The sequence below is a fragment of the Bos grunniens genome, chromosome 10, assembly GCF_055505025.1.
Source record: "Bos grunniens cultivar Pamir isolate PY7600 chromosome 10, Bosgru_T2T1.0, whole genome shotgun sequence".
In the NCBI taxonomy this organism is placed as follows: Eukaryota; Metazoa; Chordata; class Mammalia; order Artiodactyla; family Bovidae; genus Bos; species Bos grunniens.
Window position 1 is genome coordinate 87,199,468 of NC_141174.1, and position 21,123 is coordinate 87,220,590.

Here is a 21,123-nt window from a genome sequence, read left to right on the forward strand (position 1 = left end):
CCAGACACCAGAGGCTTTATGGTCTCCCGTTCCTAGAACCCACAAGACATCTGGACTGGACAGGAGACGCACAATCGTAGGCTGTATTGTGATGAGAAAAACAGCTTTTAAGGAAAGCAGCTTTGTTCTTCAGAGTTGCTGCTGAGGCATTTTACAGTGTGGTAACCCTCCTCACACCCAGAGGGTAGACGTGAAGACTGGAGTTTAGGATACCTGCCGCAAGTTCCTGCTTTGCTTTTCCCAGCCACCTTTTACACCCATGAGAAGTTAGTGACATCTGCCCCCACCGCCTTGGGAGTAACAGATGCCTGCTGTCCTGCTCAATAGCTCCTGCTCAGGACCTGGGATGAGGATGGCCCTTCTGGCTCGTTGGGCCCCCTGGCTTCCGGGATCTGAAATAATGAATTTTGTGATTTCACATTCTTGGTGGGGATGTATTGAAACTTGTTTAGTTGCTAAGTCGTGTCCTACTCTGCGGGCCCATGGACTGTAGCCTGTCAGGCTCTTCTGTCCCTGGGATTTTCCGGGCAAGAATACTAGAGTGGGTAGCCATTTCCTTCTCCAAGGGACCCTCCAGGTGATCTTCCTTACCCAGGGATTGAACCCGCATCTCTTGCATCTCCTGCATTGGCAGGCATTGGCAGGGAAGCCCAACTGCCCTCAATCAAAAGGACCCCATGGGTTTCACTTCCCCAGAGTGGGAGCTGGATGCTGAGGGTGCTGCCAGCCACCCCCGTGTGGGTGGCTTGTGTCTGCCCCCCATCACTCAGCAGGTCACACTCTACACAATCTTAATTTAGTAAGCCAGCTCCAGCCTTGGCCTCTCAAAGCACAAGGGCCCCCACCTCCCCAGTCACCTCAATTCTTCCCTACATTGATTCTGTGTTTCCTCCAAAGCCTGTCCCAGGCCATTCTCCATACAAGGACTTAATGGATATCACCTCAGTGGGCCCACATCTGATTGTGGGGTCTGAGGCTTACACAGTTTTGAGTGTGCTTGATAAGAAAACTTTTTTAAAAAGTGAATAAAATTGGATATGAAAGAATATTTAGAATGGAAAAGATATCACATCAAATTATTGGAGCCTTGGAGATTCATATCCCTCTTGACTGAGATCTCTTGGGGAAGTTTCCTGAAAATGTTTCCCAAGAAATACAGGAGAGGCTTGGCCTTGAGAGGCTGGGCACACTGATAGGTGGGTCTGGGGTGATCACGCTGGTGGACAGCAGTGACTGGCCTGTATCCCACAGCATCTGGATAAATCTGGTAGAAACCACAAGAGGGCGTGCTGGTGGCCGCACGCCCCCTATGGGGAAAGGGCTGCAATAGCGACCAAGGAAACCAGTTTATGGGCCATGAGAATCAGGAGCTGGCCTATAAAAGATGACAGAGACACTGGCATTTCCACCTGCCCTACAACCCTCCTCCCCTGCTGCCAGGCTAAGCGGAAGGATAGATACTTAGCCAGCAAGTGAGACAGGAAATCCACTCTCTGACATGTGAACTAGGAGGCTAACTTGAGCCTTCTACATTATAACTGAACGTGCCAGGATCAGTCGACCCAGAGACTACGCCATGGTGACCCCAAAGCAACTAGTCAGCACCATCCAAGTCCAACTGCTTTTGTCCTGACCACAGGATCTACTCCCAGGGGAACACAGTATACCATGGCCTGGGACTGGCAGGTAAGTTTCTGGTGGTGTGGGTTTGCCGCTTCGTGGGGAATAGGATTAGAAAGGGTCTTACAGACTTCACCTGTCCTCCACTCAGCCCCACCTGAGACCACTACTGAGGTCACTAATCCAGGCCTCCACTGGAGGAAGTCACCATTCTAATTGACCCCTAGGGTCTGTTGGAACCCCCGCTCCAGGTTTCGGCGCCAGCTGTGGGGACTGCAGGCTGGGACGCCGACCGCAGGCTGGGGTGGCATGAGCGTGGAATGCTGTCGCTGCTTGTGCGTTGCTTCGTGGCCGTGGTCTCCTCTGTACTGTGCCTGGTAAGCATCTTACATTTCTTCCCCAGCCTGAGCAGAGGGAATCTGGGGACCAGGTGACAGTGGTGGCCTCACCATTTTATTTACTTGTTTAAGGCTGCGCTGTCTTCGTTGTTGGCGTGGGTTTTCTCTAGTTGTGGAGAGTGGGGGCGACTCTAGCTGCAGAGCACAGGCTTCCCACTGCAGTGGCTTCTTTTGTGGAGCTCAGGCTCTAGGCGCACGGGCTGCAGCAGTTGCAGCACAGGGGCTAGTTAGTTGTGACTCTCAGGCTCTGGAATGTGCAGGCTTCGGTAGTTATGGTGCAGGGCTTAGTTGCTCCAAGACATGTGGGCTCTTCTTAGACCAGGGACCAAACTCGTGTCCCCTGCATTGGCTGGTGGACTTCCCACCATTGAGCCACCGGGGAAGTCCTGGCGTCACCATCGGCAAGTCTGACTGCAGGGTCTCCCTCTGGACTTCCATGAAAACTTCATCCAAAGTTGGCCCACCTCTTGGGGAATGACTATCGTTAGCATTCTTTGTGTCTTACTCTTGATTGTGTGTGCACTCAGTCGTGTCCGACTCTGCGACCCCCTGGACTGTGGCCTGCCAGGCTCCTCTGTCCACGGGATTTCCCAGGCAAGAATACTGGAGTGGGTAGCCACTTCTACTCCAGGGGATCTTCCTGACCCAGGGATCGAACCGGTGTCTCTTGTGTCTTCTGTGTTGGCAGGCTGATTCTTTACCACTGCACCACCTGGGAATTCTTGGTATTCTAGCTACTGTTATCATGGGGTTGCAAAAGAATTGAAAACAACTTAGAGACTAAACAGCAAAAACAACAATCTGTAGTTATATTTGTGGTATCTGGTTGCAATGCACCTCTGCATACCTGACCCCAGGGATATCTCAGAAGAGGGGCAGGGCCAGGATTATAAGAGTCATGCAAGATGTGTGGGTGTATGGCCAGGCCACTCAAGATGGCTGTTCACTTGCTGTCTGTGCATCTCCTGCTCCACCAGTCCCTACTTCACACACAGGACTGTTCAATCCTGTTAATCATAGGCCTTTATCTGTGACTGTCCACATGCCTGCCCCTGCCCCCAGCTGGTTTCCCTGGTAACTGATGAGCCCATCTAAAGTCAATGCTCTCTATAACTGGTAGCCGCCTCCTCCTCCAGAGTAGCAGACGGTGCTGCCATGTCCTGCCTGCCGTCTGCCGTCCACAGTGGGGTGTTGCTCCAGGATGTGGCTTCAGCTATGTAAGATTCCCCCATCTGATAAGTTGTTGTCTCTGTCTCTGGGCTCTTTGGTCTTGAGGCTGGGCTACTACGAGGCTCGCAGGACCTCGGCATACAGCCCAACGGTCACGTTTCCCCCAGGATCCCCTTTCCAGACACAGGGTGATTCCAAGTGAGCCCAGGCCTGGCTCTTCAGGCTTCGCCTCAAGCGTCAGCTCTGTGCCTCAGGCCCTGCCAAGGCCCCACCTGACGTCCCCTCTCCTCTTCTTACTGTAAGGCTCATAGAAGCTCCCCACCTCTTCTGCTCCCACCAGCCTTTCCTCTCCTCAGCCCCAACTGGGAGGAGTCAGAAACCTCCAGCTAAAACTTTCTGGGTCTAGAAATGGGTGTGAAGTCGAGGAAAAGAGAACCTTTCTCAAGGAAATGGTCAGGGGACAAAGAAAGCCCCCCCCCTGCCCCCCCCAATCCATGTAACTTCTGCAAATTACCAATGGTCCCTCTACACACATGCAGCCCTTTCCAGGCCCCCAGACCAGGAGCCCTGGTACAGTGCACAACCTGTGTGGCCGTACCTGCCGGTCCTGACAGACTGGGTGGGCCCTGGAGTCGGAGCCCCATAGGCAGGGCAGCCACCAGCCGTGGACACGGGATACAACAGGGATCTGGGAGAAGGAGGGGGAGAACCCAGCTGTGCCCAGTGCTGCAGCTCCATCCCCGTTCACTTCCTCAGTGGGTGGGGGCAGGGGTGGGCTGTGGACAAACCACTGAGAAACGGGGAAAGTCAGCTTCTGCTGGAAGGGGTGGGAACTGCAGTGGGGAGTGGAGGGGAAGGAAGAAAACGGGGAGCCTTCCTGACCAGGAAAGTCACTTAAGAGGTCTCCCTCCGAGTCCCCTGAGTTGCCTGTGGTGGGGCCAGAGACCCCAGCACAGGCACCTACCACACCCCCAGAAGGACGGGAGGGAACTAACTCATGCTGAAAACAGACCATCTGGCCATTGACTCTCAACATAAGGCCAGGATGCTGAGGCACAGAGCTGAGGAATGGGCACCAAAGTCTTCCTCAGAGGGGCCTTTCTCTCCTGTGTGTGGCATCCAGGGCTCTGGTGGAGGAGGTGGCTGTCACTGGGCTGTGGTGTCACGTGGGGGTTTCCTTCCCATATTAAAAAACATTACTTTGTCAACAAAGGTCCGTCTAGTTAAGGCTATGGTTTTTCCAGTAGTCATGTATGGATGTGAGAGTTGGACTATAAAGAACAAAGAATTGATGCTTTTGAACTGTGTTGGAGAAGACTCTTGAGAGTCCCTTGGACTGAAAGGAGATCCAAGCAGTCCATCCTAAAGGAGATCAGTCCTGGGTGTTCATTGGAAGGATTGATGTTGAAGCTGAAGCTCCAATATTTTGGCCACCTGATGCGAAGAGCTGACTCATTTGAAAAGACCCTGATGCTGGGAAAGATTGAGGGCAAGAGGAGAAGGGGATGACAGAGGATGAGATGGTTGGATGGCATCACTGACTCAATGGACATGGGTTTGGGTGAACTCTGGGAGTTGGTGATGGACAGGGAGGCTGGCGTGCTGTGATTCATGGGGTCGCAAAGAGTCGGACACGACTGAGCAACTGAACTGAACTAATGAGGTGGTGTGTGATGTGCCTAAAGGGGGTGTGCAAAGTGCCCGACACCTAGGAGGAAACTCTATTTAGCCCCTACTGCAATCCTCAGAGAGAAATACCCCTGAAGGCAGGCCTGGGGGGACCCAGTGATTCCCTCTCTGGGTGACCCCTTCCTAGTGTCCACAGAGGGCTCCCAGGAAGGAACAGCGGCCTTTGTCCTCTGGCTACAGAACGTCAGCTTCCTGGTGCAGGACTGAGTGCCGGGGAAGCCCTCGGGCAGCTCCCACCTCTCAAAACCCAGCCTGCCACCACCCCACAGCCAGGCAACCACAGAGCACAGGAAGCTGGAATCTGACCCCTGGCGGCGGGCCTGGTCTCCATGGCAGCCGTGGATTTATTACCGGGGCCTCCACCCCGCCGGGCGGACTTTCGACTTGAAGCCGGGAAGAAGGGGAACAGGAAGGCAGTCCTGGGAGCAGCGAGCCCACGGGTGGCAGCTGGAGGCCCCGCGATGGTGAGTGAGGATCTGTGTGGCCTGGCCAGGCTGCCCTGGGCTGGGGAGGCAGGGGGCTTTCATGGAGTCCCTTCCTGACTGTTCTCCTCTCTCTGCTGCAGGCCAAGTTTCTTTCCCAGGACCAAATTAATGGTAGGTTTGGTTTGTTCTTTCATTAGCAACTCACAGCAAAATATGGGTCTCATTAGGCAATTTGTTCTGGTCATGTTTTGTTGGTGGGAGAGCTGGGCCCACCCACGAGCCGGGGGCCGACTGCTACCAGGAAAGGCCTGGTGGAGGGGCGGGGGATAATGCTTGGAGGTAAGAACTGTCCATAGTACACTGGTCAGTGTGATTTGCTAGAGGGCCTGACAGGAGAGGGAGCACTTCGGTTCTCCTCCAGAACTTGATAGTTGGGGGCAGAGGGGGAGAGGGGCTGGTCGGAGAGACACCAGCTGGTTGTGGCCGAGGGCCCCAGCTGAAAAGGGGGCTTTGTAACTGGCTGAGAGAGAGCGGGGCCCAGGGCTGTGCTCTTGGAAAGGGTGCTTTGTTTAGGCTGCGGGCCTCAGTCTCCCCAACTGTAAAGGGTGAAGGCCAGTGGGGGTGGCCTCAGAGGTCCCTCTGCCCTGACCGCAAGCCTAGCGTTAGCATCTGGAGCACTTTATTCCCTGAATCCCCCCACCTGCTGCCCCAGGCAGCTTCCGTTTCCCACAGTGCCTGGTTCTGTTTGCATGAGGCCAAGCCGATGGAGTTGGGTTACACAGAAGCCAGAGGCCAGACCCGGTTGGGGAGGCTCAGCTGAGCTCAAGCAGGGAGATGAACTGAGGGTTGGTTACCTGGGCAGGACGTGCAGAGTTCCCAGGTACCAGCAGTGTCTATAAGGGAGAGAGGGTAGGTGGGTTGCAGGCACCTCCCCGTAGGCCCCTTGATATTCTTACCCCTCAAGGAGGGCCAGAGCAGGGACTCTTAAAACCCAAGGCCCAGGGTAGGGGCCTCTCCTACCCAGTCCTAAGACAAGACTCGATGAGTCTCGGGGCTGGAATCCAGCTGTCAGCGTCCCCCCACCAAGCCTGGTGCTGGGGCTTACTGACCCTTCCTCTGGGGCCTCTGAATCTCCTAGAAAGGAAGAAGGTAAGTTTCCCTTTGTATCCTAAAGTCTGACACAAAGAAAGGGACCACAAATGTTCAGGAAAGAAGGACTGATTGAATGGGAAGACCAGGGGCCTTGGAGGGAGTGGACCTGGGCTCTAGTCACCTCTGAGCCTCAGTGGTCTCATCTGTGAAGTGGGAATGACGACACTGCCTCATCAGGCTGCTGTGAGCAAGAGAGAGAGCAGATGGCAGTCACACACCTGGCTCTGAGCCTGGATGTCACCCAGATGCAAGCCAGGGCCAGCTTGCTCTTGCTAGCATGAGCTATGTGGTACACTTTTAGGAACTTTGTGAACCATTATTAAATAAAGGAAGATGGAAGAATGTCCCAGTCCCTTTGTCTATACAAAAGTTTTTAAAAGATAGCTCTGTTGCAATTAGTAGTGCTGAAGATTTGAAAGACTTCAGTTTAATGGATGTAATTTGCACAAAGGTGAGGAATAGTTTAATAGTAGATCACTCATCAGATGTAATGACAGTGTAGTCATTGGGAAAATAGTTGCCTTCATTGGCCTGCAGCTTACCTCACTTATGATTAAATCAAAACTGCAGGTTGGCAATGGATACAAGAGCTGGCAGAAACTCACTTGTGATAATCAATTGGCTAGATGGGATTTATAATCGAAGTATTTTTATTACTTGTAAGTTGGATGCTATACATCCTTAAGTCTATACCATGTACAGATGTCATCAGAGTCGGTTCCATTCCCAGCACAGCTGGTGTTATCATGGGTCTGGGGAGGATTCTTTCTTGCCTTGGGGCGTTTGCATTTTCAAAGGGAAAACTTAAAGGGGATTTTAATCCAGTTTGTTTAACCCAATTTGTTCTTTCATTCAACAATTATGAGTCCTTTTTTTGTGCCAGCCCCATTCTAGGGATTAAAAACACAGCAGTGCACATTGGAGCCCCAAGTCCTTGTGCTCACAGGGTTCACCTTTGGGGGGAGGTGGGGACAACAAAGGAAAGGAGTGAAGTAAATATGATGTTGGATGGCAGGCGGGTCTGTCAGGAGGAGGGCCTGGCAGGGAGAGCAAGGAGGTGTAGAGGTCATGGAGGCGGGGCAGGAGTAGAAAGAGAAGAGCCCGGCTGTTTCAGGGCTGGCCTCCAAGTCCAGAGGACCCCCCAGATCTTTAAAGCAGGAAGACAGACACATTTTAGGTAACTGGGGAGGAGATGGGCCCCCAGTTGACTCTAGCCCTGCTGATACCAGGGGCCACGGGCCCCCAAGAGCAGAGTATGGGGGAGGCAGTTTGCCCCCTGTGGAGTCTGGTCCATTCCCGGTCCCAAGAGTGTGGTGTCCTCACCCGGCTACTGTTGGAAGGTAGTCAACTGTCAGGATGGGGTCTCAGGAGGGTAGTGGGCCCACCCCTTGGGCAGAGGCAAACTCAGATAGAAGGTAAGCTTGGGTGGCCAAGACAGGTCCCCTGGAGCGGGACGGCGGGGGCTGAGTTCAAGCCCTGCATGCAGGGCAGCCCTCTGTCCCTGTTCCCACTGGCACTGAGCCCTCAGAGGAATCAGGTTTCACAGGAACCAGTGAAGCCCTGCTTCCCTGGGCCACTCTGGTTCCTGCCACCAGGTCCTATTGGTGGTCTGCCCCTCCAAAGCCCAGGCTCTGGAAAGTTCTGAAAGGGCGGGAGGTTCCCTTCAACCTCTCCACAGGCATAAAAGCAGATAATTGTCTCTAAACCCCACCGCCTGGCCTGCCTTTGATTAGCAACGCCCCTGAAATCCTAGGCTGCTGGGAGTGGCCCGAATGCGGCAGCGCGAAGGGGCCCTTGGCCTGGGCGGCCTTCGGCCACCTCTCCCGCCCTCTGGTGGCTTCTGCTTGGAAGTGGCGCTCCAGGGTGGCCTCCTGGGCAGGGCAGGCTGCCCACTGCCCCCGCTGCCGGGAGCCCCTGGCTGCTCCAGCCTTCCTCGCTCTGTCTGCACCATGGGAACAACTGGGGTCCCTCCCGACAGGGCCACAGTGAGGATGGCACGAGGGCCTGGGGGAAAGCGCTAATAGTGGGGGCTGCTTTTGTTATCTGCTCAGAAGCTGCTGGTCCAGGCCTCTGAGGAACCAGCTGGCCGTGGGAAGTGGGAGAAAGCAGGGTGCTAGGGAACAGTGTGGGGCCCCGCATGCTCCCAGTGGGCTCAAGCTAGAGCTCTACCCCATAGGTCCCGGGGGCTGCATGAGGGGCGTTTTGGCCAGTTCCACCCCCACCCTGTGGTCAGGGCCTCTGTGAGGACCCCTTATCTTCCCAAGCTCCTGGCTGGCCTCTCTGTGCCTCCAGGGCTGGGGGGTCAGGGGAGATGCTGGTGGGGGCTGGTTCCACTGGGCTGGGGAGCTGTGGATCTGTAGGCCACTTCACCTCCAGAGGGGAGAGAGGGTTCGAGGAGAGCAGTAAGGATGATCTCCGCAGAGCTGGGAGGACGTCCGGGCAGCGCCTGTTGAAGTCTTGAGTGGGGCCCAGGCCTGTGTGAGAGTATGGCTTGAGAGTTCAGCAGCCCGGAGACCAGCGGCTGCAGCAGCGGACTCAGAAGCTCCCAGTTGTGATATCTGTCACCATGTATGATGGCCTCTCTGCCAGGCCTTCCCAGAGGGGGTTTCTGGTCTTCCAGCAAGCCCCAAGGCATTATTATCCTGTTTCCCACCTAAGTTGGCATTTGCTGAGATCCCCTGGGAATCTGGTGCCCTGCCCTGGGCTCCTGGTCTCTCTGGGCTGGCCCTGCAGAGAGAGAGAGAGCAAGTTTTCCTGTGTGTGCTAAGCTGCCTCAGTCACATCCAACTCTGCCACCCCATGGACTGTGGCCCACCAGGCTCCTCTGTCCATGGGACTCTCCAGCAAGGATACTGGAGTGGGTGGCCATGCCCTTCTCCAGGGGATCCTCCCGACCCAGGGATCGAATGCACGTCTCCTGTCTGCTGCACTGGCAGGCAGGTTCTTACCACTGTGGTTTTAGTCAGTTAAGGACAGGAGCAGGGAGGGAGGGAGGGAGGGAGGGAGGAGGCAGAAGCAGGCGGGAAAGGGGATGGGGTTGACAGATGAAATGCAGTTAAACGTACATTTCAGATAAACAACAAATACCTTTGTAAGCATGTTGTTGTTAAGTCCTGTCCGACTCTGCAACCTCATGGACTGAGGTTTATCTGAAACTCAGTTTACCTTGACAGCCCTGGATTGTTTTTTTTTTTTTTTTTTTGCTGGGTCTCACCACTCTAGGAGGGCAGGAGGAGTGGGAAGTAGGCAAAAGGAAGGGGAGGGGCAGAAAAACGGGGGAGAGGACTGCAAAGTCGGGGGAGGGTGAAAGAGTGACCCTGATTCTCCCTTCTGGGCTGTGGCAGAGTACAAAGAATGCTTCTCCCTGTACGACAAGCAGCAGCGGGGGAAGATTAAAGCCACGGACCTTCTGACGGTGATGCGGTGCCTGGGGGCCAGCCCAACGCCTGGGGAGGCTCAGCGGCACCTACAGACTCACAGGATAGGTGAGTGTGCCCAGCTAGGCCGGCTGCCACCGGAGGAGGAGTCTGGGTGAGTGGGTGGGCCCTGAGCCCTATAGCTGTTGTCCCAGGGACTCAGCAGGCAGGCCGGCTGGGTGTGACCAGCTCAGAGGTTTGAGAGGTCCGTGTCAGCCAGAGCTCTCCGGCTGGGTGTGGAGGCACCTGGCCAGGTGTGCTCGTAGCAATGGGTGACGCCCCATCCCAGAGGACCAGGGGATCCAGACATTTCACCGCAGTTGGTGCAAATCTGCAGTCCAGATGACCCCAAGGTTGTTTCGATGGACGTGTCCCTTGACTTAGATGTGTCGTGTGCTTAGCTCAGCAACACCATGAAGGAGGCACTATCCTAATCCAAGTTTTACAGATCAAGATTCAGAGCCCAGCTGGGAACTTCTGAGTCCTTAAGCCAATGGTGGAACCAGATTGGAACCAGATTCTCATTTCTAAGACTGATCTCCCTAAAATTGTTCAAAATGGGAAGAAAACGTAGAGGAAAACCCACCCAAAATGTTACCAAGTTATTCTCTGCTGATGTGATTATGGGTGATTTTTCATTCCTCTTGCTTCCTCTGTTTTTGATGAAGGAAACATATACTACTTTTACAACCAAAAACAAGTTGCTTTTTGTTGGTGGTGGCAACTTTTTTTAAGAAAAAAGATGGAGGAATGTCACATGCCAGGATGGCTGTTTGCATCGGTAGCTGGACACTCAGGAAGGAAAGAGGAAGGGATGGCCTGCAAGGAACACTTGATCAACAGCACAACTGGACCTCCATTTCCCCATCTCTCAGTCGGGTTCCCACCCTCTGCTGGGGTTATCCCGAGGCCCCATCAAAGGGCGACTGCAGCGGCACTGGGAGCTTGTCCTGAGGCCTGGCTGGGGGTGGCCTCTGAAGGCCCCAAGCCTGGTGACAGGGGGCTCCGCCACCGAGAACCCCTGCTTCCGTCTTCAAAGTGTGCTGGTTTCCTTTGGTTTCTGTCTCCTTCAGACAGGAAGCCGTGGGCAGGGGCGCTTCTGATTTCCTGTTGTTGGAGCCCAGCCTGGGCTGAGGGCCCTAGGCATGCCTGGAGGAGGGGTGTGGGTTGGGGTGGAGGCTGCAGTGAAGGGAAGGGCAAGTGAGCAAGGCTTAAGCCCCATCATCCGTCTTTGTAGATGTGTTGCAGTGACTGTCAAAGGGGGAGGACAGACATGGATAGACATGTTGGTGCACTTCCTCCAGTTCAGAGCAGGAGAGAAGCATCCAGAAGGGGTAGAGGAAGCGGTGCTTCATTCTGGTCTTGTCACTGCTCCGAGTTGACTGTGCTCTGAGGTTCTGTCTCTTTAGTGGGCAAAATGAGATATCCAGGCACTGAGCGTTGTTGGGAAGATTAAATGAGGCATATCCATGGTGGGAACTCAGCAAGACAGGCTGCAGCCTCTTCCCCGTGAACACAGCCACCACCACTGTGCTTCCTGAATTGGGTGGCTCTTGAGCTGGCCTTGAAGGCTTGGGCAGGAGGCCAGCTGACATCCCAAGAGAAGCCTTTTCCTCCTTGCTCACTTTGCTGTTTGGGGGTTTCCTAGACAGAAATGGAGAGCTGGATTTCTCTACTTTCCTGACCATCATGCATATGCAAATAAAACAAGAGGACCCAAAGAAGGAAATTCTTTTGGCCATGTTGATGGCGGACAAGGAGAAGAAAGGCTACATCATGGCGTCTGAACTGCGCTCAAAACTCATGCAACTGGGGGAGAAGCTCACCCACAAAGAAGGTAGTGGCCTGGGTCCCTACTTCCCAACAGTGGGAGGCGACTAAGAGTTGGGGGGACACCAAAGTCCAAATCATGCCACCTGGGTTACGTAGGCATCGCGTTGGATGGCACTGGGACGTTGGGACTAGATGCTGAGCTTGGTGAACTCTGGACTGGAACCTGGAAGACTAGAGAACTGAGTGGCAGAAGTTAGCCAGGGTGAAGGGACAGGAGGGAGACCCAGTTAGGATCTACTTGGGCATTACTGTTACCTGACTTTCACTGTGGGCCTTCACTGAGTGACTATGACACCTCTAGGCTCACTAGTATCCCCCCATACCAATTAAAGAAACAGGTGCAGTGCGTGGCCTGTGACGAGCAGAGCTAGGAGCTAGACACAGGGCTAGCAGACACTGGGACCCCCACCCCCCGACCTTGCTCAGGCTCTTTCCTCTGACCACAGCTGTCTTCTGAAGTTGCTGCTGCTGCCAAGTTTCTAAATTGAGATGTTACTTTGCTCCCTTTTCTCATGAGTCAGCCAGCTCTGAGCTCTTCCAGAAGCAATGTCCTGTCTACCTTCCCTGTCTTCCTGCCTCAGAGCCAGATGAGGGCCTTGGGCCTTCTGGGAAAGGCTGATGTTCATGGTGAGGGTGACCCCAATGCTGAGCCCTTTGCAGATGTCCTCCCAGCCGGCCTGACAGGCCCTGGGTCCAGCCACAGCAGCCACGCCAGGTTGCCACCAGAGTCCACAGCCCCCAACCCCAGAAGCTGCAATTTCTAGGTAGGCCGCCGGGCTCACCTGTGACTGGGGCCGGAGGACACAGTGGGTGAAGGAAAAAGGCCCCGGTAACGACGGGCCTTTAGCCTTTGGTGAAATTACAACAGACTTGAATCCTGGCTCCCCTTGTTCTGGGGGAACTCAGGTGAGTTCTTAACCTCTCTCACCCTCCTCAGTTTCCTTGTTGGGAAATGAGGTTACGATAGGCAATCCCTTAGGACCCTGCAAGAGCTAACCTTCTATAAAGCAGTCTGCTAAGATTTTATCTGCAGTCACAAAGGCACAGTGCAAAGGAAGTAAAAATAGCACTAGAGAAGGCAGATGGAGCTTCCCCCGCTCCTCCAGGCTGGCAGCTATCACGGTCCCATCTTTCACCGTGGTTGTTTTAACGTGAACAGGGAATCACAGGCTACGCTCCCCTCCTGGGCTCCGAGGACACTACTCAGCCTTTTACGGATCAGGTGGAGTGTTAGCAGAGAGGCCAGCAGGGGCCTTCATTTTTGTGGTTAATGATCTAAAACAATACCATGGTCCCCAAACCTAAACATCTCTCTCATTTGTTTAACCAGTAAAGAAACATTTCAAAGAAACTGGCAGTGTCTGCCAGAGACTGATGTCCTTTTCCTCTGGCTGTGGGTGACAGGAAAGGCGATACTGGGAGGAAGACTCCTTTACCTTCAGTGACAGAAAGAAAAGTTGGTTTACTGCAGAAGCATCCTTGGAGCAGCTGGGACGGCTGTGAGGGCGGCCTCCTTTGCGAACTGGTTCTCTGTGGGTTTTCAGGGAAGTGCTATTCTAACCAGAAGGCACCATCAGATTCCAGCTGCCCCTCTTCTGGACAGCTGGAGGCTGCAGACTGATACTGGACTTGTCCATTGGGACAGTTTTAACCAAGTGGTTGATGGGTAGAAGCTTCTCCATGAAATAAGATAAATTACAGTCTCAATGTTCTAAAAGTACTCAGAAGTATTATCAGCTCAAACACAGCGTATAGAAATTACAATTTTGAGGAGGATGCTTAAGCAGGAAGTCGCAGGATACTTTTTCACTGTCCAGAGTCATGTGGGGGCTGCCTGCAGCTGGCAAAGTTGACACAGAGCAGTGAGAGAGTTTTGTAAGAGAATGAGGAGGGCCCTGAGGAGCCACTATTGAAAAGTGTCAACTGAACTGGCTCTTCTTGTCAACTCCTGGGACAAGCTTGTATTTTATCCCAGGAATCCAGAACCAGTAAATGGATGTTTCTTTCTTTTTCTGAGCACCATTAGAGAACAATGGCAGTTTTTGTAGGCTTTGAGCTTAGACACAGTTGAATTTATTTTCTCTTGTACTATCCCACCTCCAAAACACTTTCAGAAAGAGGTGATATGGCAGATACCATTTGTCACCAAGCCCCCTCTTGGGGTGGGGGGATGTCATTTTGGAAGGCAGGCCATAGACTGGCCTAGGGGGCCCAGGATGGAGCTGCAGGGGTGTCTGTTATGGAGGGTGTCTCAGAGGGTGGGTGGTAGAAGGTAAAATCCATGCCAACGCTTTCTGGAAGTAATGGCACAGGAGCCAGATATTTTCTGAAGGAAAAAAAAGGTACAAGGTGGTTCCATTGACTGAATCCTTACCAGTACACCCCCTGTCCCGGCCCCTGCAGAAAGCCTGATGAATTCAGAACTGACTCCATGGTCTCCCAGGGGGAGGGAGTGGGTTGTCCTTTTCTGTTCACTGGGTTACTTCCTCACCTACGGAAGCAGTCAGCTGGAGGTTCAGGGAAGACCTCTGGGGAGGCTCAACCCCCAACTGGGCGCCTTATCATATGACACTGAAGCCAAACTGAAAAACTACTGTGATTTATTGCAGTGGAGGATCTCTTCAGGGAAGCAGGTATTGAACCGAATGGCAAAGTGAAGTATGACGAGTTCATCCAGAAGCTCACCATTCCTGTGCGGGACTACTGAACGAGAAGGCAAGAGAGCCACCCCTGGGCCTGAACACTCAGACTGATGGGTTTTTGAAAAGAAAAATGTTCCTTTCACTTGCGGGAGATGGCAAACACAGCAAGATGACAAACCTAACTCCAGCAAGAGGACAACAAGGAAACAAAATGATTCCGGCTACGGTATTAGCATGTCTTTAATAAAATTTTTACTGTTTTAACAACTACCATTAGTCTAGCCCTTTACAGCCTGTGGTTTAGAGACGGGCCAGGAGTCTAGTCCTGATACTGCTATTTCCCAGCGAGGTGATTTTGGGCAAATCATTTCACCCCTCAAAGCCTTAGGATCCTCACTAAAGTGGATTCTTGCTTCTTACCTCACAGAGCCTGCTGAGAATGGGCTTTGCTTTTGCCAACTATAGGACACCAGGTAATCCTGGGTTGCCATGACTGTGCTTCTCCTAAAAGGGGCAATTTACAGGAAGACTGATATTCTGTATCTGGGTGCTGGAACATTTTCCACATTTCCAAGATAAAGCTAGCTAGGAAACAGCAACAAGCAGAGAGCTCAAACTATGGCAACATTTCTTGCAGCACCATGGGGTCATGTATAAGTTCTCATCCCCAGTGCATACTAATGTAGTCCTGGATATTCATTCATAAGCAGAGTATACAGCAGGTTAGAACGAGGCAGCATCAGCTAAACGTTGGGAAGGAGGATCTGACTACACCCCAAAGGAAACCGGCGTGACGAGCTGCACTGACTGCAGCCTTGCAGAGCTTGAGAAGACTCATTATGATGCTTCTGTCAGGATTCTGAGTCCTTCCCTGTTCCATTATCAGAGGGGTTCATGGGACTAGGATGGGTTTGCTTAAGTGGGTCAAACTGATGATGGCTTCAAGCTGTTTCCTCAGGACTGGTGGCAAGTAGTAAGGGGAGGGAACAGACCACAGCCGTGACACAGCACGAGCCCTGCACAACTGTTCCACGGGTCCTGGTCCTGCCGGGAGCTTTTCTAGCACAAGTGGCTTTTTAAGTTAGTTATGAGTCAGCATAGCCCTAAAAAGGGCTGGAGTCACACATCAGCATGTTGAGGGGGGAGCCAGGCAGAACTCAAAGTACAGAGATTTTCATCCTTATATGTATCAAAATTGGGCTCTCTGGACTGTGGCTTTTTCTAATGGTGCCTTAGTGGCTAAAGCAAAAGAAAACCAAATTAAGAGGGAGGTGTGTCTTTGGGGAGGTTTACACAGGACACAAGTTTGAGGGCGAGGCACAAGGGAAACTTCAGGGGACAAAGCAGTCACAGTCAGTGTGACTGTCTGAGTAAGGATGCGAGGCTTCAGACCAAACGGAGGTCCTGAGAAAGGAGAGTCACTTTTGCTTCCCCAACAGTGTAACTGCCCATTAAGTGATCAGGAATTCCTAGGCGCTGGAGAGAAGGGTTATGGGGGGCAGGCAGTTATGTGCCCCCCACCCACCTTAAACACCAAGTAGGTGAACTTGTGATTGTCTAGCTGGGGATCTTAGGCTCATACAGTACAAGGGCAGATCCAGGCTTTGTGAGATCTGAGGGTTATACGATTCGGCAGCCTTCCAGAATACTACAAGAGAAGTACAGAATTATTAAGGGCTGCTCCCAGGACCCTGGAAGAGGCCAGAGCAAGTGAGGGGCTCTTGTGCTTAAACTTCATTACCTTCATGGTAAATTCATCTGAGGCTGGTTAGATGCTGGCACACCACGGAGCACTGCTATATTTCACTTTCAGGCAAGGCTCAAGGGTCAAGCTCCACATCAACTGTTAACCCCTCATGGACATGAGGAAATCAGTCCTCCATAGCCAACCTGGAATACCAAGGATTAGACAGTAGATACCTGGGATTTAGATGAACAGGAAAAGGAAGTTCTGGGCTATAATAGTAAATGAGGGTCCAGTCCCTCAAAGCTTGGCCTTTATACGCTACTGGGTGGTACTCATATGGCTTCCAGGCAAGTTTTATGAATCTCATTTGTCTAACAGGCATCTGAAGTATAACTTGCCAGAGACACCTAAGTGGTGTGTACTGGCCATTAGAACCTGGGGCTCATGTCCCCTGACTCTGTGTTTTAAGGGTGTTCAGTGGGTAGGATTCCAAGATCCTGGGATGTGTTCTAATTTAAAAATATACCCCAGATAAGGCTCTGACAAGGATCCCATGCCTGGGTTTCATGCTCATTCCTGAAACTGGTTTACCTAGTGCCTAGTATGGTTTGCAAAAAAGGTCACAGTGCTCTTAACAGTCAAACTGCAAATTAATTAAACAGACTGAAAACTATGCTGTGGTTCATTACAAAGCTAGCCGTATTTCAGTAAGAAAGGGGAATGACAGCTGTATATTCATGACTTACCTCAAAGCATGCTGCAAGAGAATGAACTACTTGTCATGCTTTGAAGTCTCTGCTTCAAAGGGGCCCTGGAAGCACAAAGCATCGTCACTTTTTCTCCTAGGGGCTGTCCCCTCGTATACCCAGCAGCGTACTTTACAGAAGACAAATTAACTGAAGGTTTTTCTTTTATTACATCTAAAGAGCTCTACATAAACAGGTAACATTCAATAGGTAAACAATTTTTTTTTTCCAATGCATGTAATAAATATTTTCACTTGGTACTTTTATACAAACTGACATTGGTCTACTATACATTTTTAAAAGCCATTTTACTGGTTTGGCATGCGGTATGGAAATTCTAAGAGAGAAAGTTTTAAGGCAATGAATCACAGATTTAAGTTCATGGAATTTATGGTAACTTTTATATCTGTTTATATACATTTTTCCCCTTTGTTAATTAAACAGTTAACAGCAGCACACTCTGGAACCACCAGCTAGTCTCCCTCCCTCTTTCTGAAATCTAAGCTTTGTGTTTTCTTTTAATTAAAAAAAAACAGAATCCAACATGTATTGAAAAAACAAAATTCTTACTAAAATTTTACTAAAATAATTTCAAATGTGCTTTAAAGTCCTAAAGATCTTGAAGTGTTTTATGTGTTTAAAATTGTTTAAAAACAATGTTCTTTCTACAATTAGTAATTTAAAATTGGGATATATTTCCATTCAGCCTCAGACATTTGACTCAAAGAAATATCTGCCAAGAAATCACATTTCTCAGAAGCTTAAGTATATCTTTTCTAAGTCAGTAATAGAGAATTGTGATAATGTCTAAATTAACAGGAGTAGAAAAATTTTAATGCTCAAAATAAATTAGTCAACCAAGCGTGGCATGGTTAAGGTCCAGATAGTTTTAAAAACGTGTTTAATAATGCCCACAAAGTAATTAAAAGCCACTTCAACCCTGCTAGTCAAACAGCTATTATACTAAAGGTGTGTGTGCGTATACACACACACCCACAGTTCTGTACAGAAACACAAACATATGCACACCTATTATGAGTGACCAAGGCAAGGGGGATGGTGGTAACTCGACTAAAGATTCTGAGAATCGTCATTTGTCCACAGACAGCATGTCAGTGTTAGCACTGTGCCGGGGTAGGGGGTCGGGTGGGGGGGTAATGATAGTTGGCTAGGGAAAAAAGAAACAACTGTGCTTTAAAAAAGAAAAACTTAGAAGATAAAGATGCAGTGCATTACTCCACTAATAATTACTATGGATCATAAAAGTCTGATTGATTAACATCGGCCATGAGACCAACAGAGTAATAGGTACTACTACTGCAACATTTGAGAAAGTTAATAACTGAAGGGAACAAGCTGCTTAGAGTGGAATGAACTAAAATAAAAAGACAACTGAACGGTTAGTTGCTCCTGTGGAGACATGACCAAAGCTACTAGACAGACATTTATTTCTCCCTGTTACCTGTTCTTCCCTTAGATTGGTATAACGCAAGACACTGAGGGAAAATGACTCTCTCCAAAACTGGGCTGAAGAAAGTAGAGGGACGGGTTTTCAACTGGATCATTCAAAGAGTTCGTAATTCAGCATCATACACAAAGTTATTGATCAGAATGCTGAGACCACTAACAACGACAAAAAAGAAAAAAAACAAAACTCGTCATTTTATCTCAGGAAGCTGACTTAATAGAAACATTTCCTATTACAATGTGAAATAAGAAGCAACTCCCTACAATTGAAGTAATTTCTATCCCAATCTGAATTAGACACAAATTATAATACTATTAGATATTAGCCTAAGTTAACATGGCAATGAGAGTTCTAAAGTGTTTACTCACCATAACACCAGATTCATTAAAAAACTTAACTATTTCCTGTTTTAACTGACAATGAATTTTTTTTTTATTGCAAGTTGTTTAGTGACTATAACTCAGCCATGTATGTGTGGAATACACATGCGTAGGGAAGACTATATAACTCACTTGTTACTCACACACACTTGTCTATAAATACATATATACACACACACATATACATATCAATACCAACTTGTTTTTCAAAATTCAAGTCAACAATTTGGTGGCAGAGAGATGCTGTAAAAACAGGTATTTTTAGATGCCACACAGTCATGTGAGCCATTAATTTTATCATACAATTGAAGACATAGCCATCTTGAATTCTAACTGGATTAAAGTAGGTCAATTTGTTACCACTGCAAGGTTTAAAATATGACAATTTTATACACAAAGGTGGTCCTTGATCAACTCTGAGAACAACTCTGAGAATATTAACAGTTGTGATATAAAAATCCAGTTTGGAAAACTGGTAATCATTATGCCCCTTCTTTAGCTTTTCTGTTAAATCTGCTAAACCTTTCAATCAGATAAAAAATATTTTCGACACCTTCAGATATTACCTGAAGAACATTAATACCTTCTCTGACGAGGATTTTGGAACACAAGTAGAATCACTTTTTCCTTCCCTCCAACCCTCACTCATTTCCTGAAAAACAGTTTTCAATATATTTACATGTTCCATTATTAGTAAGGATAGATCAGACTGATCCATGAATTCTTAAAAAAATCTGACTTTCCTATGTCATGCTTGTATTTAAAAAGTGAAAAAAAAAATAAACAAGATTACTAGGCTAAAAATAAGTACAGTCAGAACCAGAGAATGAAAATGAATAAGGATTAAGCCCATTTTGAATTTCAATTATTTATCAGATGATAGATTTCTACAGACGGACATGTATGGTGCACTCTATTTTCTGAAGAGAATTTACTTTTAAGGATAATTGACTGTCTGTCTTTCTTTTTTGAGGTGATGTAGCCTTACCTCTGTCAGCTGCACATGACACCCAACAGGGCTTTCTATGCTATTTTTACTTCCTACTTTGGTATGACGATCTTACAGGAAAATTTGTTACCCTGTGGCCAAAATAGCAGGTGTTCACAGACTTGGTTTAAATACATAATACTGGCAATCCAAATTTAGAATAAAGAACTAGACTAAGCCTACTCCTTACCCAGACAGCTTTACTCCAATCTCTGAAACATATTCTCAGGGGGCATCTAGCAATTAAGAGAGAATATGTGATGGAGAACATGCAATTGGGACAGTTGATAAAGATGCTCATATGTGAATTCAAGACCTTCAAAGCGCTTTGAAAGAAGCAGGCAACTGGTTTATCAACTGAATGCAAACTCGGGAGAAGGAACAGCAATGACAGAAAAATACACACAGACACACACACTGAACACACACGCCTACAAGCTATGTCCTGAAAATACACAGGGAATGCAGAGCGACAGATGAGACTTATAACCTAAGGCTGAATAAAGTATGCACACACAGAGAACCCAAGTCTGTCATTTTTAGAAAGTGGAAATTAAAACTATCCCCCCGGCCCCCTCCCCACAACAAAGAAAAGCCCACAATTTAAAACTTCATACATGCAGTTCCTTTTCTGTTATTGCAAATAAAATAATGCCATTGAAGTAAAATAAAACCAAAACCATAGGACAAACGATGAAAAAAAAATCTTCAGAATCCAGAAAAAATGAACCGAAGGTGGTTTGTGGGTACTTTTTTTTTCTTTTTCTTTCTTTTCTTTTTTTTTTTTTGTTTTTTTACAAGGGTTTTTTTTCAGACAGGCAGTCTTAGATTTATATACAAAAGTAAAACTGAAAATATAGTTTTGTTCTCTGTACATTTCTTTTAATTTTTTCCCTAAAAAAAGGAAAAAAACACGCTTGTGTACTTTTCTAAACAGAATAAGGTAAAACATAGCACAAAGTTCTCTTCTTTCTGCCAAGTCCCTTTAATCTGGGGTGGGGATGGGAGCAGCAGGGGCATGGGGATCAGTCCAGTGAAATAATGTCTGGGATGATGCCAAAGATGGCTGCCGTGTCCGAGCTGCTCCTGTTCGCGACGCTGTGGCCATGGCTCTCCCTTAGGCTGTTGGAGGATACAAGGCTGCTGTTACTGCCACTACTGCTTCCATTGGTGGCTGGCAGAGAAGTACTGCCTCCTGCACTTAACTGATCGAGAAACATCTGTGAGGAGGTATATGGAAAAAACCGAGACGAGTGTAAGAGGTCTTGATCATCTGAAACTGCTGCTGCTGCTGCAGCAAGGAGGGAGGTGTTATAGTGCTGAGGAGGAGAAAAAAAAGAAAATAAAGTTAATTATAGTCATAAATTAATACACTCTCTTCTCTCAGCAGAACAAAGTCCTAAATTTAACATATTCTAAGTACCTGGTGTTTCTGAAATATTCAGTAAAACATTTTGCAAAATCAAATTGTGTTATGTAATGATCACATCATTGACCTTTTTTATTTTA

General features: G+C 49.2%; 2 protein-coding genes and 1 long non-coding RNA gene across 9 annotated transcripts in view; 1 reads left to right on the forward strand and 2 right to left on the reverse strand.

Annotated features, from left to right (window-relative positions):
- The first annotated feature begins 560 nt into the window (after positions 1-560).
- On the forward strand, positions 561-14,615 carry CALML4 (calmodulin like 4). Of its 3 annotated transcripts, XM_086322833.1 has the most exons (7): positions 561-1,686; positions 1,848-1,997; positions 5,058-5,341; positions 5,443-5,473; positions 9,799-9,939; positions 11,519-11,707; positions 14,313-14,615. In XM_086322833.1, the coding sequence occupies exons 3-7, from the start codon at positions 5,207-5,209 to the stop codon at positions 14,408-14,410; spliced, it is 594 nt and encodes a 197-aa protein (XP_086178959.1). In that variant the 5' UTR covers positions 561-1,686; positions 1,848-1,997; positions 5,058-5,206; the 3' UTR covers positions 14,411-14,615. The 3 variants fall into 3 exon arrangements, with proteins under 3 accessions (XP_086178959.1, XP_086178958.1, XP_086178960.1); XM_086322832.1 differs by lacking the exons at positions 561-1,686; positions 1,848-1,997 and having other exon boundaries at positions 2,035-5,341; XM_086322834.1 differs by lacking the exons at positions 561-1,686; positions 1,848-1,997; positions 5,443-5,473 and having other exon boundaries at positions 5,251-5,341.
- A 1,295-nt stretch (positions 14,616-15,910) lies between these two features.
- Positions 15,911-16,210, reverse strand: LOC147365282 (uncharacterized). Its single transcript, XR_015135344.1, has 2 exons — positions 16,087-16,210; positions 15,911-15,993 (listed from the first exon to the last, which is right to left on the reverse strand). It is a non-coding gene; the product is annotated as an uncharacterized LOC147365282 (long non-coding RNA).
- Positions 16,211-16,924: 714 nt separating this feature from the next.
- PIAS1 (protein inhibitor of activated STAT 1) overlaps positions 16,925-21,123 on the reverse strand; it is a 127,922-nt gene continuing 123,723 nt past the window's right edge. For all 5 annotated transcript variants that reach the window (XM_086322821.1, XM_086322818.1, XM_086322817.1 and 2 more), the window contains one exon: positions 16,925-20,933. In XM_086322821.1, the coding sequence (XP_086178947.1) occupies positions 20,640-20,933 (294 nt within the window). In that variant the 3' untranslated portion in view covers positions 16,925-20,639. The remainder of the gene's footprint in view (positions 20,934-21,123) is intronic.